The sequence below is a fragment of the Bombus fervidus genome, chromosome 12, assembly GCF_041682495.2.
Source record: "Bombus fervidus isolate BK054 chromosome 12, iyBomFerv1, whole genome shotgun sequence".
Lineage (NCBI taxonomy): Eukaryota > Metazoa > Arthropoda > Insecta > Hymenoptera > Apidae > Bombus > Bombus fervidus.
This window is the reverse complement of record NC_091528.1, coordinates 10,477,331-10,491,466: the sequence shown is the minus strand read 5'-3', so window position 1 is coordinate 10,491,466 and position 14,136 is coordinate 10,477,331. Positions and strand designations below refer to the sequence as shown.

Sequence of the window (14,136 nt, the reverse complement as noted above, 5' to 3'; positions counted from 1 at the left end):
ATTCAATAACGAGCATAAGTATGAAATGGTGTAAACGGCGTCAATGTAAACAAAAATTTTTGGAACACTGCTAACGTATCGCTTATAATACGTGATACCCTAATTGTATGTTACGAATACGAAAATTTAATGCAGATAGTACAATCACGATTACCACAATACTCTGTCAACTAAAATAGTATAATACTATAATTATCGCAACATATACATACAAATTATTTGCTATCTTCTATGCTACATTTTCCTTTCGTTAATAAAACTATGGTTATTAAGTTTTTAATACAATGTGCTTAGAAAAGTAAATTTTTTTAAGTTTGAAATAAAATAATAAGATAAAATCCGTTCTTTTTTTTCAAGTCAGTATTTCAGTTGAAATACCAACATCAGGTTGATATTTAACCTTTGCATTTAGATAAATCATTGTCACGTCATCATATCATTGGTACATATAAGCAATGCCATTGTTTTCAAATAAATTCTCCCCCAAAAAGACCCCTACAAGAAAAGTAGGAGTTTTCTTGGCGAACAAAGATTTCAGTCCAAAACGTATAGAAAAAGAACTGGGACCTAATGTTGGTCCTATACATTTAAAATTAGGAGACCAAGAAACTGTCTTTGAATCTGGTTCGTGGATCCCAGGTAAATTTACAATGAAAAATACTTTTTAAGCGATCTGTTAATAGGATACGGAACTTATATTGTTTCAGAATCTGGTAAAATCGGAAGCACGTACAAAGAAAATGAGAAATTAAAAAAGGAAGTAAAAAGATTGGAAGATGAAAACAACTTATTAAAGCTAAAATTTGAAGTACTTCTTGATATGGTTATTAATACTTTGTTTCTTATCAAAATACATAATATTTAATACAGTATCTAACATCTTATTTTCATATAAAAATTATACATTTGTTTTATTTCATCTTTTACAGTTGACACAAACAACAGCAGAATATTATTCACAGAAGGAAGAACTAGATAGACTGAAACAGAAATTATCATACAACAAGAACAGAGAATCTTGATATAAAGAGCACATTATCATAATTCATCCTTTCTTTTACATATCAAATTAAACAAATGTGTTCATATAGCTATATGATGTATCTTGTATGATGTATTTAAAATCTTGTACTTAATTTACTATTAATTTATACATTTGTACATATATAGTATATATTCATATATATTCAACTATAATCTTGTACTTAATCACTCTATTTTTAATTTATATATATATACATGTATATTTATGTTAAAAGATAATTACATTTCTGTCATTATACTGAGTGTTTGTATTATACTCTTTTTTTTTAATCCATTGCATTCTCGGGACAAGTCCTTCTTGTATGTCCTAAGAATAAAATCATATACCATAATGTAAATAATACATTCCACATCAGAACATTATGTACAATAAAACACAAACCTTCTGTACCGCAGATTCCACACTTTCTTTTACCAGTAGCAATTTGACGTCTTTTTGATAAATTTTTCTCTTCTCTAAATGTTCCTTTATCTTGTCTTCCAGACACATTATATGTATTTCCACTATTTTCATCCGCCCATTGAAAGAATTTGCAAGATTCGTTTATACTCTTAGGGCATGAGTAAAAAGGACGTCCTTTATTTGGACCATCTTTCTGTACAATCCGCCTACAATCCGTATTCAAATAATGATATTTTCTAGATATTAAAAATATCAAAGAAGTTTAGTTACATATTTGCTTACTGTATTGCGTTTTGATTACAATGACATTTAATGTCATTGTGTGGTAACATAGGAACATCTTGATAACTATTAACACGAACACTTGATCTACTTGTACTGGCAATTGAACTACTATTTGTATTATTTTGCACTTGTTGTGTATTTTCTTCTGATGCCCAAAGAAAAAAGTTACAACTATTTTCACGCTTCGCACATTTGTAAAATATCCTTCCTAAAATGTCGTGAAACAAGGTTATAACAAGTCATATTTAATGAAAAATCCTTCATAAGTGTCTAAGGCGCCTGTACCATGATTTGGTCCTTCTTTCTTTACTGTTAATCGAATCGCATTTTCATGGCAATTACACATAATAATAGCATCGTCATCGATGTTACCCCATGTTTTTTGTTCATTTCTAATCAACCTTTGACCATTATTTGAAGAATTGACACTATTAGCATCGATCCATGTATTATTCTTTGAAACATTTTGTCTTTTAACATTTCTTGATCTGTTTGTATAACGATCATCGTTCTCATTTCGCATGGACCCTATAGATGCGTTGCTTTCAGATAAACTCCTGTTTTCAGTATTTGAAGATGGATGAGTTACAGTGTTCCTTATTGAAGATGAATTTGACACAATAGTCCTGTTAGATGTACTGTGGTAACCAGATTCTTGACTTTTAATACATTCGTTCTTTATATTTAATACTTCGTTAAACATAGGATCACAACCACCTATGCAAGTTGTATAATCAGTACCATAAATGGGGAAAGCGTTTCTCAATAGTTTAAATTTTAATTTATGAATATTTCCTGTACACTAAACATAATAATTTTAATTATATGCATATTATAATATATCATATAATAATTATAAATATTGTGTAATATATAATGTTTACTTCTGAACAAACTTCATCCAAAACTTCGACATGTTCAATAGTCTGAGGGAACCAAATTACATTATTACATGTTGGAAACGACATGCAACCAATATACTTTCCCGTGCCTTGCTTTCTATCTTTAAGGACCATATCCGAGTTGCATTTCGGACACTTAAAGACAATTTCTTGAGGTGGATGACTAATTTCTACCTGTGTATTACTCGGTCGTTCATCAAGGTAATCGGCTAAAGCAATATCGATTAAATTAGCACGTTCTACCGTTAGTTTAAATAGATCACGATATTTCTTTAGTTGAATTTCCAAAACATCTTTCGGATTTTTTTGTCGATCACATATCCTAGACGTAAATGTAAACAATTAAAATTCGATTGAAATATTCAGATGTTCTTTCTGTTGTTAAAAAGGAAATAAAAGATCGACGTACAATTTAAGATCCTTTTCGAGTTCAGCTCTTAAGTTTGGTTTTGACATTTCAAATCCCATATTATCATAACCCATTACTAATCCAATCCCAAGTTTTCCAGGTATTAGATGCTTTCCATCTATCAAACCCACATAATGACGCGATTTTATTGTATCTATATGCTCTGCATGAGTAGCATCTGTACCAATACCGTACTTATCCATCAAACTGATCAAATCAGCTTCAGTCAACAGTTGTGGGGGACATGTTTTTTCCTCTATCATATCTATGCTGGTTGGTTGGAAAACTTGTTCTTCTTGATATATATGAATTTCTTTGTCGTTCCATTTTTCATATATGTATACATTTAAATAATTCTTTTCAATAATTTGTAGACCATTAGCAGCAAATTTTTCACCAGCTATATCGATCTCTACCGTTGTTTCTTGGCCTACCGCATCACATGATAAACAAGCCAAAAAGTGTCGAACCACAAATTCATAAACTTTAGCTTCATTGCCTGTCGTTAAATAATTTATCATAAATTAACGGCGGAGTATTTTCCGTTAACAAGTATTTAATAAGTGTTAAATTTGTGCGCATACCATTTAAATTATCAGCATATTTTATTGGATGTATTGGAGGATGTGCTTGATCGCTTTTCTTGCCTTGTCTAGGAGTCAATCCTTTTTCTAATAATTGCTGTGCAAAATTGCCCCATGCTGAATTGCTTACTTGTTGATTCACCAATGGAACTAAATTCAATTCTTTTGGAAATATATTTGTTTCTGTACGTGGGTAACTAATCAAACCTTGAGTATATAATTTTTCCGCAATTTTCATAGTGTCCTTCGCGCTTAAATGAAGTTTACGAGAGCCTTGCTTTTCCAGCTCCTAGGTATATTTAACATAATTAAATAAATTGCATTGTATGTTTTCTTACTGAAACTACTACTTTATTACTTACAATTGTGTCCAGTGGTAGTGGTCTCCACTTATTCTTAGGTTTACTTAATACTTTTTTAACAGTAGCCATAGGCTGTTCCAAACATATATCCAAAAATACTTCACAAGGCAATTTTTCAAATAGTGTTCCTCTTGCCCATCTAAATTCCACAGAAATATTATCACGGATATCCATTACTTTTATCTTCCAGTATGGTTCTGACTTAAATCTTTTTATGGCTAAAAATCTTTCAACTACAAATCCTAATGTAGGAAACTGACAGCTACCATAACTAATCAGCATATCAGCCAGAGTCCTGGGAAATACTTGTTTCAGTCTCAGTGTTTGAAATCTTGTAAATGCAGCACCTGTAATGTTGCTCCTCTTACATTTAAGTTCATAGATATATGATGTTATTATAGATATTTTTTAAATACCTATTCTTAGATCCAATTCACTTCGTACATCAACAGCATCACTAATTGTTTTTTCTGGTTCAGATAAATTTTGAAGAGCTCTATTTACAGATGCTTGCGTAATCTCAGAAAATTTTGCTCTATTAAATAACATATATATTATTACATGAAAGAAGATATAATTTCATGGATAACATATTTGATAAATACCTATATATACGAATATTAGACTTAATTGCACGACAGACTTGAATAATTTCAAAACCTATATTCTCTCCTTCACGATCACAATCAGTCCAAATAATTAATGCACCACATTTCTGTACTTCCCTTTCCAAAGTTTTTTTAATCTTAATAGAATTCTCTTCCGAACATTGCTTTATTACAGGTGCATCGAATAAACTTAGTGGATGACAACCTTGCCATTTACGGTATGCCCCAACAAACTCATAATTTAATAAATGACCAGATACAGAAGTCATGATCATTTCGCAATTTTGATTCCATAAATATGAGTTAAATTCATAAATTTTATTATATGGCGATAATCCTTCTCTCTAAAAAGAATATAAAGCAAAAACATTGTTCATATAAAAAATTTGTACATTTGTCATATATTTCAATTAAAGTAACTTTTCAAATACCCGTTTAGAAGAGCCACGAGACAAATAGCCCGCGATACTTTTTGCGGCATCGTTCTTTTCCGCAACGTTGAGAACTTTCATAACCGTAAAAGAACTTTTAAACCTTGTAAAAATCTGGTAATGTTGTTTTGATTTATATAAACTTATCTTTGTAGTATTAAATACCTTTGTAACAAATAACATCACGTAATATGTACAATAGGTTTTTATTCCAATGGGGTTATAAATTATTGTGTTTAATAACTTTACAAGATATCATCGTGTTAAAATAAAAAGTGTAGCTGTCATCTTATTTACCTATTTTTTAATTAAAATCGTCAAGTACAATAACTCATATATTTTTACATTCTTTCTTATTACATTAAATACAACTTACACAACAAAATTAACTTTCAATTGCCGCCCTTAACATTGTTTGACTACTTCAGCTGGTTAAGCAATGTATGAAACTTCTCCACTTAATAATTCCTATTGAAAGAAAATTGCGTACAACTCAATAGGTATCAGTCAAATTGAATGTCGTAATTTAATGAAATCTTTACGTATTGGAATGTGTAATTTGTAGCAGATTAAAAATGATAGAATACACATCGTTTAGGAAGAACAGTAACATTTTTATTGCAAACGTTGCAAGTATGTCGATGCAAGAAGAAAAGAACTGGAAGTAGCAGTAGACATTTTCAATATTTTGCACACTAATTTTGGATTTTGTGCATCTTTATCAGAGCATGAGTAAGTAAACGATGTTATTATGTAAGTAATATTATCCAGTTTATGAAATTAGATTAAATATTTTAAAGTAAAATTTTTTTATATGTTTAATATTAAATATTCCCAGTGACACATTCCGCACTTTCGATGTAGTCTTTTATTTTTGCTCTGTCATTTTACCATTTAATGTTCTTTCTTATTGTTTCACATTTAATAATTCCACGACTTTTAACTTCTCTTGGTTGTATTTTAATAATTTAAATACATTTATGCACACGACCTTGTAACCATTATTATTTCGTTATTTAGGAAATAGATATATATTCTGCATTTTTACTATACAATTTTTTAAACATTTTCCTTTCAGAAAATTGATCGTTGTTTTAGTCAGTTATTTTAAACAAAACCAAACATGACGGAGGACATGTCAGGAGCAGACATCTGCAGAGTTTGCAGATCTGAAGGTCTTGCTGATAGACCACTCTTTCATCCCTGTATCTGCACAGGCAGTATTAAATGGATACATCAGGAATGTTTAGTACAATGGATGCGATATTCGCGTAAAGAATATTGTGAACTTTGCGGATATCGCTTTTCTTTTACACCGATTTATAGTCCAGATATGCCACGTCGTTTACCATTAAGAGATGTTATTGGGGGATTATTTTCCAACATTGTAACAGCTGTAAAATATTGGTTACATTATACCTTGGTTGCAATAGCATGGTTAGGAGTTGTTCCACTGACAGCTTGCCGAACTTACAGGGCATTATTCAGTGGTCCTCTAGACCTGGTTCGAGTAAATACTTTCTTATAACTTTAAAATATATCTAAATTTTTAATACTTTATGTCAAAGAATGAAGAACCCGTGTCTTTTATTCACAGATAATGTCATTACCAATGGATATGTTATCTGCTGAAAATATATCATCAGATGTATTTCATGGATGCTTTGTGGTAACTTGTACTCTGTTTGCATTTATTGGTTTAGTATGGCTAAGAGAACAAATTTTACATGCTGGTGGTCCTGATTGGCTTGATCGAGATAATGTACAATTGCCCCCAGTTGACAATCCACCACCTAACTTAGAGATTCCCATGCAACAGTTTCAAGAGCAAAGAGCTCTTCAACAAGAAATTCAAGATAATAATAATGTACCACCCTTTGCTGATGAACCACCAATTTTACCAGAAAATTCAAACAATGATAATGTGGAAAACGTGGAAGGACATAGGGTAGAAGAAAATAATTTACCAAATAATCAAAGAATCAATGAAGTTGAAGGAATTGGTAGGGACATTGAGCCAAACGCTGATCAACAAATAGAACAACCTGTCGAACCACATGTAGTAGTACCTCGAAATGTAGAACCACTGATTCCACCAAGGGATGCAGCAGAGCAACCTGCAGCACCTAGAGACGAATTGGGTATAGATGGTGAACAAGCAAACGCGAGAGTTGGGGAGGGGTGGAGGGATCAAGCCCAGGGTCAGGCTCAAGGAGAAGATGAGGAAGCAAACTGGAATCCATTAGAGTGGGATAGGCCCGCGGAGGAGTTAACTTGGGAGCGCCTTTTAGGCTTAGATGGATCCCTTGTTTTTCTTGGACACGTATTTTGGGTCGTTTCATTAAATACGCTATTTATTATGGTATGCTTTGTTTATATGCTCTAAAGCGTAAATATAAGACAAAGTAATCAATTTTTGTCGTACGAAATGCAATGTTCTTATTTTCAGGTTTTCGCTTTTTATCCATACTATGTCGGTAGTTTTGCAATAGCATTGCTAGATCTACAAGAATATGCAGCTGCTTCACACTTTGAAGGATTAGTAACTACATTATGTGGTTATTGTGTTACTGGAGTGGGGCTGGTGGTCCTTCATACGTTAGCAGCACCTTTAGGTTTTCAACGCTCTCAACGATTATTGGGCTTATGTTACGTTATAGTAAAGGTTTCTTTACTTTCGGTCGTTGAGATAGGAGTACTTCCTCTGGTTTGTGGTTGGTGGTTAGACATTTGTTCATTAGCAATGTTCGACGCCACACTTCGAGACAGAGAATCTTCATTTAAACTAGCCCCTGGTACTTCGATGTTCTTACATTGGTTGGTGGGAATGATTTATATATACTACTTTGCTTCGTTCATTCTGTTATTACGAGAAGTGTTACGACCAGGAGTACTTTGGTTCTTAAGAAATTTAAATGATCCCGACTTTTCTCCTATACAAGAAATGATACATCTTCCAATTTTAAGACATGTTAGAAGGCTCGTAGCATCTGCAGTGATATTTGGAACTGCTATTTTATTAATGCTATGGTTACCTGTGAAACTCTTAAGATGGGCATGGCCAGGATTTTTGCCATATACCGTGACTATTCAGAGTGAAGCTCAGGTAAGAAGTTAATTATTAATTAAAAGAGAAAATTAAAAATTCCTCTTACTAACTATTGTGATGTATTACTTTATTTGTTTCTTTATTTTTAAATTAGATCAGCGAATTGTCTCTAGAACTGCTATTACTACAAGTTATTCTTCCTGCGTTGTTGGAGCAATCTCATACACGTACATGGTTAAAAGCCCTAATAAGAGGGTGGTGTCGAGTGGTAGCCTGGATGTTAGATCTCCAATCGTATCTTTTAAGAGAACAAACTGAAGATCCAGGGCCGGCCGTAATTGAGGAACCGCAACATCCTGATTTAGGAGCGGCGCATCAAGCGCTGTTACAAAGAGGAGGACCAACAGGTTTCCAACCGTATATCAGACCACGCTGGTTTCCTGCTCGTCTAATTGGCCTTCTGTTTTGTGTTTGCGTTTCTCTTGTTATCGCTAGTTTAATTGCAATGATTCTCCCTGTTTGGCTTGGACGCAGAGTTATGGCATTGTGGATGGTCGGAGCTCCGGCTCCATCTCCACCAGTATTACCACCTGCCTTAAGTGGGTCTGGTAAGTTCGCTTTTTAAAGTATGAAATGCTTATTCATCTTTCCTGTCGACATACTTGGTCGATCTACTTCCTCCCAAGTTATCCTTCTGATTATAGCGTTGTTTTTAATATTTCAGATACCAACGAAGCTGCAGTTGCTTTATCTGGACGAGTACATGAATTATACACCATAGCTTGTGGAATGTACGTATGTTGGGCAGCAGCAAGAGGATTAGCCTTAGCATTTTCTTGGTTGCCTCGTGGTCGAAGAGCTCTTTTAGATAGAATAAAACATTGGGCGATCATAGGTGTTAAAGCATCAGTAGCATTTTTCCTACTTATTGGCCTAATACCGCTTTTGTTTGGTCTTCTTCTTGAACTAGTCGTTGTTGTACCATTGCGTGTACCGCTAGAACAAAATCCTATTTTGTTTATCTGGCAAGATTGGGCCCTAGGTGTATTGTACACAAAAATAGCGACCGCTATAATTATGATGGGACCGGATTGGAGAATTCGTCTTGCAATTGAACGAGCATACAACGATGGTATTAGGGAAATAGATTTGAAATTCATCGTTACAGAATTAGCAGCACCGGTAATATGTTGTTTCGGTCTTGCTTTAGCTGTTCCCTACGCTGTAGCTTACGGAATAGTCCCACTTTTAATCACGAATCTACAAACACAAATTCTAATTGCTAGACATTTGTATCCTTTCCTGTTATTAGTACACTTAATATGTATTGTTATTTACTTTCAAATTCGACAGTTCAAAAAGCTTTATGAACATATAAAAAATGATAAATATCTTGTTGGTCAGAGACTTGTAAATTATGAACATCAAAATAAGTCTCAATCGTAAGAACAGTAACAATCACATGCATTAACCTAATATATCTAGTATAAGTTTTCCTCGACAACAACAAGAATTTAATAGAAGATTCTTTAATGTACATTCTCTATCACACTTGATCTAAAAAATCCAGATACTAACTTATATTAATTATACTTTAATTCTTAGTATTATAATTTATTAGCGTAAGCGATACGAAATAGATTAAAAAGACTGTTATTCAATGTGTCGCTTTCTTGTTTTAATACGGATACTTTACATTACACATTGTCGATACTTTTGATCTGAATTACAAAAATATAATGTTCAAAAACAGCAATGAATATTTTGCTCGGTTAACGACTATATGTCATTTTGTAGAGCCCAAGATTCCCGTTATCCTTTTATTATTGATCAAATCAACAACTTTTGAAATATACCATAAACTGTAATTTTTGACTTTACAATATTCAATGTACAAAGCTCTATAACTCTTCAATAAATTCTAAGAAAATAAATTTCAAAGTACATACTGTTATGAAAGTAAAGTTACATTTTAATTGAGAACTCGTTAGTGACAAAATAACACGATTATGCTCTATTGTAAAAAACTAATGTTTAAAACAATTAATTTGAATGAAATTAAGAAACATTTATACTTTCTTAAAATAAAGAAAATAATATTTCCTGAGAAACTTGTCATTTTCTTTTTTTTAGTTAATCATGCAGAAGTTATCATTTAATTGTGTAAATATAATTAGATAAAAAATAGCAGAAAACTGAATACTAACAGATCTGAATTTCTTCCACAATTATGTTTCTTTTCGTATGCAAATAAAATATATACTTTGCACATGGTATACATGACTATGTACAGATATGAAGCTAAATATAAATAAGGGCTATTTATTTATATATGTAATAATCGCTCAGCGATTAATGTAACTGTACGATTACAAGTATGTAAAAATGTTACCACAATGTACATTAATATATAATTGAAATAAATAATGTTCTTGCGAAATGTCCAATTTATTTTTTCTGTCAATTCCTTAAAAATACATCTATTAGATAAAGAAATTTTTATCATGAAATTAACATTTCACAATTATATTAAAAATGTATAATATATAAATGTATAATAAAATAATGTACATATATAATAATATATAATATATATAAATATTTCTATAATGATCGTTTTCAAATTTAATTTATAGAAAAATATCATTATATTTCTATTTTCTAAGTCGGTGGTAAAAGGGTACCAATTAATCGAAAAGATTCAGGATGCTTTTCGACTCTCAAATGCAATAAAGTAAAAACATTTATTACCTGAAAAACGTCAGGTAAATTATATTATTCATACTGTCGTATAAGCTGTTGTTATATTTAGATAATATACACAACATTAATGTACTTTTTTATATTACCTGAGTAACAGCAGATTGTTTCCAAGAGATGTTTATCGTTGGAATGGAACATTCCGAAGAATATTCAACGAGTGCCAAATTTTCTAAGTGTGTGAAGGAAACCCTTAATTTTATACCAACTTGACACAATATAATAATTATAAAATTTTCATGTACACTCAACACGATACCCAATGTAACAATAGGACCCTTTAAATCTATCAAATACGTAAAATACAATTCGTTACTTCGCTCTTGTGCTAGTTTCGCATTATATTTCTTTATATTACAATTTGTCGCTATTCTGTCTTGGTAGAAACCATATAAAAATATTAAAAATATTTCATTTGTACATGTTATACTAATTAATTATTCCAATCCTTTCCTAAGTAACTTACGATTTGCAAAGTTTTTCAGTCCATTCTTTAGGCATGTCTACATTTCTTAAAGTTGAATAAAGTAAACGATGTACAACACAATCGGAATATCTTCTAATTGGGGACGTAAAATGCGTATAAAGCGATATGTTTAAAGCATAATGTCTCAATTCCTCCTCTGCTTTAATCGTAGACGAACATATGTAGGTTGCTCGCTAAGAATGTAGAAAGTGATTTCAATTTTTATACATGTATTAAGAAGTTCTTCAAAACTAAAGAAAAAATCATACAGTCATTGCTCTGGAACAAAGATTGTTGATAACCATCATCCTATATTTCATTATTGTTCTTCTTTCACCTTCTTCAGCTTCTAATCCTTCTTCATAACGTTTCATACTAGCATGCAAAGATGTAGACGATTTAATGTCTAAATGAATGCCAAATTTTTGCAGCATATCTTGCGTCTTACTGAGAATATGTTCTGAAGGCTCTCTATGGTTGCGTAATAAAGCAGTCTCCGGAATTACATTGTATAAATGTGTAGCAACTGTCATATTAGCTAACAACATAAACTCTTCTATAAGTCTAAAATATAATGTATATGTATACACATATGAAAGTACATATATGTATATGTATATACGTATATGCACATTTATATCATAATTTAAGGATAATATAACTATAAAAATACTAAAAATACCTGTTACTATCCTGCTGTTCTTCTATATTGTACGATATTGGTAAACCCGTAATTCTATCAATCCTGACGTATAATTTTGGTTGATCTATTTGTAGCGCACCATTTTGAAATCTTCTCTTACGCATTTGAATAGCTAAATTGTGTAAAATGTTTACTTTTATTGACAAATCATTAAGCTTGTAATTTCCATCTATATATATAGAGTTATCTGGCCAATTATATTCTGGATTTTCAATCATTTTCTGAACATGCTGGTAAGACATTTGACAGCATGATCTTATTACAGTTTTGGCAAAACGATGTTTAACAACTTTTGCATCTTGCGTCATTTCCCAAATAACAGAAAAAGCCAATTTATCCTGACCAGGTGACAAAGAACATACTTGACATAATTCTTTTGGTAACATGTGATATACGTTATCTGCCATATATATAGTTGTAGCTCGTTTTGAAACCTGAGTATCCAATGGAGATAAGAATTCCACATAATGAGTAACATCTGATATATGCACACCAATCTAGAAAAAGAATATATATATATATATATATATATACACACACACACACGCACGGACGCACACACACATATACATATAAACAAATAGACAAACAAATGAAGTATATTCTCTGGAGATAACTCTACAGAACAGTGTAATTACTTCATAATTTCCATTTTCCAAAGGTTTGCAAGAGACTGAGTCATCTAAGTCAACAGCAGTATCAGGATCGATAGTAAATATGCATTCATCTTTCCAGTCCTCTCTGTCTTTAATATCATTTTCTGTTAAAGAATAGTCACTACTTGGAAGCTCCTTCGTTACATCTAGACTATAAGGTGTAACATCTAAATCATATTCAAGTAATATTGCATTTGATTCTGCTTTTATATCGCCAATACTTCCAATTATTTTTTCAATGTGCCTGTATACCATGTAAGTGAGTATATTATTTCAACAATCATTGAAGCTTCTACTTGTTTAGATTTATAAATTTTTATCATACCCAAATGCAAATTTTGGCTTTATCCAGTCAGTTATAACAACCAAATATAATATGTCTTTATAATTTTGACACACACCAAACTGTTGCAAGGATTTCTTACTTATCTTAACTAATGGTACACGACGATCTCTGGGATAAAAAAATTCACCATTTTCTTTGAAGTATCCAACTGTTTTTCTTGGATGTATTTTCTCTCGTATATAAACAACAACACCTGTTTTTTGCTCGTATCCTTGATTCACTTTCCATTTTTCTGGCTGATTTATACGTGCTACAACAAAATCACCATCAAAAGCTCGATTTCTATCCCTTAAGCCAATGATTAATAGATCATATTGATCATCAGAGAAAGATAAATAAGCATATTCACGACACCAGGGATTGATACGTAACTGCCCTTCTACATATTGTGTTTCACTGGAATTTTCATTTCTTAAAAGTTTGTCAATTTCTTTTTCAGGAATATGTTGTGGGAATGTATCTTTTTGTTTTGGGACTTTAGCTTTCTGAGCTTTGATTTCTTCTTTATTTTCCCCTTCCTTTTCCTTCTTATCATCAAGCACTGGTTGTTCGTTGAAAGTTTCCCTCTTAGATATTTTTTTATTTTTGTTTTTACTAACCTTGTGATGAAATTTTTTAACTTTTTTAGGCTGATTTTGTATAACTAAATCTGGGGAAACTGATTTTTCTGACATGATTCCTATTTTGAAGGTATTATTCATTTATATATATATGCGAAAATTAATTACTGTCAATTTATCGTGCATAATTATTAATTTTTAACGTCATAAGTATTAAAAATATTATATTTCGATGGACTATGAATACATATGTTGATAAAGCACTTACGTATGAAAAGAACTATCAAATTTTGATTATATTTTTAAAATGTTAACAAGTCATATGTTTCTAATAATAAGATTCCAGCGATAAGAAAGCTGCATTATTTTTTTAGATATTTAATATCTCTTATAACAACTTAATAAAAATATAAATCCCGGCTTGGAATTGAAACAGTATCATCGTTCACTCGATGTTAATTATTTGTTAAATTATTTGTTAAATAAATTAAATAGCATCTTAAAACGACACATATTTCGCATTTATACTGTTTGTGATTTAATTCTTCGGTTCTTTCCGCTTTTATTT

At 31.4% G+C, this 14,136-nt stretch overlaps 4 protein-coding genes across 6 annotated transcripts; 2 read left to right on the top strand and 2 right to left on the bottom strand.

Annotated features, from left to right (window-relative positions):
- Nucleotides 1–93: 93 nt before the first annotated feature.
- Nucleotides 94–1,197, top strand: Cby (beta catenin antagonist chibby). Its single transcript, XM_072014438.1, has 3 exons — nucleotides 94–639; nucleotides 708–823; nucleotides 930–1,197. The coding sequence occupies exons 1-3, from the start codon at nucleotides 456–458 to the stop codon at nucleotides 1,020–1,022; spliced, it is 393 nt and encodes a 130-aa protein (XP_071870539.1). The 5' UTR covers nucleotides 94–455; the 3' UTR covers nucleotides 1,023–1,197.
- Nucleotides 1,198–1,259: 62 nt separating this feature from the next.
- Top3alpha (topoisomerase 3-alpha) lies at nucleotides 1,260–5,457 on the bottom strand. Of its 2 annotated transcripts, none has more exons than XM_072014427.1 (11): nucleotides 5,326–5,457; nucleotides 4,595–4,941; nucleotides 4,406–4,524; nucleotides 3,990–4,336; nucleotides 3,628–3,916; nucleotides 3,044–3,542; nucleotides 2,617–2,956; nucleotides 2,018–2,534; nucleotides 1,730–1,940; nucleotides 1,427–1,653; nucleotides 1,260–1,351 (listed from the first exon to the last, which is right to left on the bottom strand). In XM_072014427.1, the coding sequence occupies exons 2-11, from the start codon at nucleotides 4,870–4,872 to the stop codon at nucleotides 1,311–1,313; spliced, it is 2,868 nt and encodes a 955-aa protein (XP_071870528.1). In that variant the 5' UTR covers nucleotides 4,873–4,941; nucleotides 5,326–5,457; the 3' UTR covers nucleotides 1,260–1,310. The 2 variants fall into 2 exon arrangements, with proteins under 2 accessions (XP_071870528.1, XP_071870527.1); XM_072014426.1 differs by having other exon boundaries at nucleotides 5,029–5,425.
- Nucleotides 5,458–5,601: 144 nt separating this feature from the next.
- March6 (membrane-associated ring finger (C3HC4) 6) lies at nucleotides 5,602–10,524 on the top strand. The gene is made up of 6 exons (XM_072014428.1): nucleotides 5,602–5,760; nucleotides 6,107–6,538; nucleotides 6,626–7,390; nucleotides 7,478–8,134; nucleotides 8,232–8,685; nucleotides 8,802–10,524. The coding sequence occupies exons 2-6, from the start codon at nucleotides 6,152–6,154 to the stop codon at nucleotides 9,521–9,523; spliced, it is 2,985 nt and encodes a 994-aa protein (XP_071870529.1). The 5' UTR covers nucleotides 5,602–5,760; nucleotides 6,107–6,151; the 3' UTR covers nucleotides 9,524–10,524.
- LOC139993043 (DIS3-like exonuclease 2) lies at nucleotides 8,190–14,008 on the bottom strand. Of its 2 annotated transcripts, XM_072014431.1 has the most exons (7): nucleotides 12,988–14,005; nucleotides 12,645–12,906; nucleotides 11,986–12,503; nucleotides 11,573–11,867; nucleotides 11,304–11,497; nucleotides 10,927–11,209; nucleotides 8,190–10,828 (listed from the first exon to the last, which is right to left on the bottom strand). In XM_072014431.1, exons 1-7 carry the CDS (start codon nucleotides 13,707–13,709, stop codon nucleotides 10,739–10,741), a joined length of 2,364 nt encoding a protein of 787 aa, XP_071870532.1. In that variant the 5' UTR covers nucleotides 13,710–14,005; the 3' UTR covers nucleotides 8,190–10,738. The 2 variants fall into 2 exon arrangements, with proteins under 2 accessions (XP_071870532.1, XP_071870533.1); XM_072014432.1 differs by lacking the exon at nucleotides 8,190–10,828 and having other exon boundaries at nucleotides 11,054–11,213; nucleotides 12,988–14,008.
- Between the last annotated feature and the right edge of the window lie 128 nt (nucleotides 14,009–14,136).

Excerpts from the sequence above, each read along its gene's own strand:
- Cby (XM_072014438.1), top strand. The coding sequence starts at position 456 with ATGCCATTGTTTTCAAATAAATTCTCCCCCAAAAAGACCCCTACAAGA. Across the intron at positions 640-707 it reads ATCTGGTTCGTGGATCCCAG|AATCTGGTAAAATCGGAAGC; the intron begins GTAAATTTACAA and ends ATATTGTTTCAG. Across the intron at positions 824-929 it reads TTGAAGTACTTCTTGATATG|TTGACACAAACAACAGCAGA; the intron begins GTTATTAATACT and ends CATCTTTTACAG.
- Top3alpha (XM_072014426.1), bottom strand. The coding sequence starts at position 5,211 with ATGTTATTTGTTACAAAGGTATTTAATACTACAAAGATAAGTTTATAT. Across the intron at positions 4,942-5,028 it reads CTCGTGGCTCTTCTAAACGG|AGAGAAGGATTATCGCCATA; the intron begins GTATTTGAAAAG and ends TATTCTTTTTAG. Across the intron at positions 3,543-3,627 it reads ATATGCTGATAATTTAAATG|GCAATGAAGCTAAAGTTTAT; the intron begins GTATGCGCACAA and ends ATTTAACGACAG.
- March6 (XM_072014428.1), top strand. The coding sequence starts at position 6,152 with ATGACGGAGGACATGTCAGGAGCAGACATCTGCAGAGTTTGCAGATCT. Across the intron at positions 6,539-6,625 it reads GTCCTCTAGACCTGGTTCGA|ATAATGTCATTACCAATGGA; the intron begins GTAAATACTTTC and ends TTTTATTCACAG. Across the intron at positions 8,135-8,231 it reads CTATTCAGAGTGAAGCTCAG|ATCAGCGAATTGTCTCTAGA; the intron begins GTAAGAAGTTAA and ends TTTTTAAATTAG.
- LOC139993043 (XM_072014431.1), bottom strand. The coding sequence starts at position 13,709 with ATGAATAATACCTTCAAAATAGGAATCATGTCAGAAAAATCAGTTTCC. Across the intron at positions 11,868-11,985 it reads GAACAGCAGGATAGTAACAG|ACTTATAGAAGAGTTTATGT; the intron begins GTATTTTTAGTA and ends ATTATATTTTAG. Across the intron at positions 10,829-10,926 it reads AACAATCTGCTGTTACTCAG|GTAATAAATGTTTTTACTTT; the intron begins GTAATATAAAAA and ends GACGTTTTTCAG.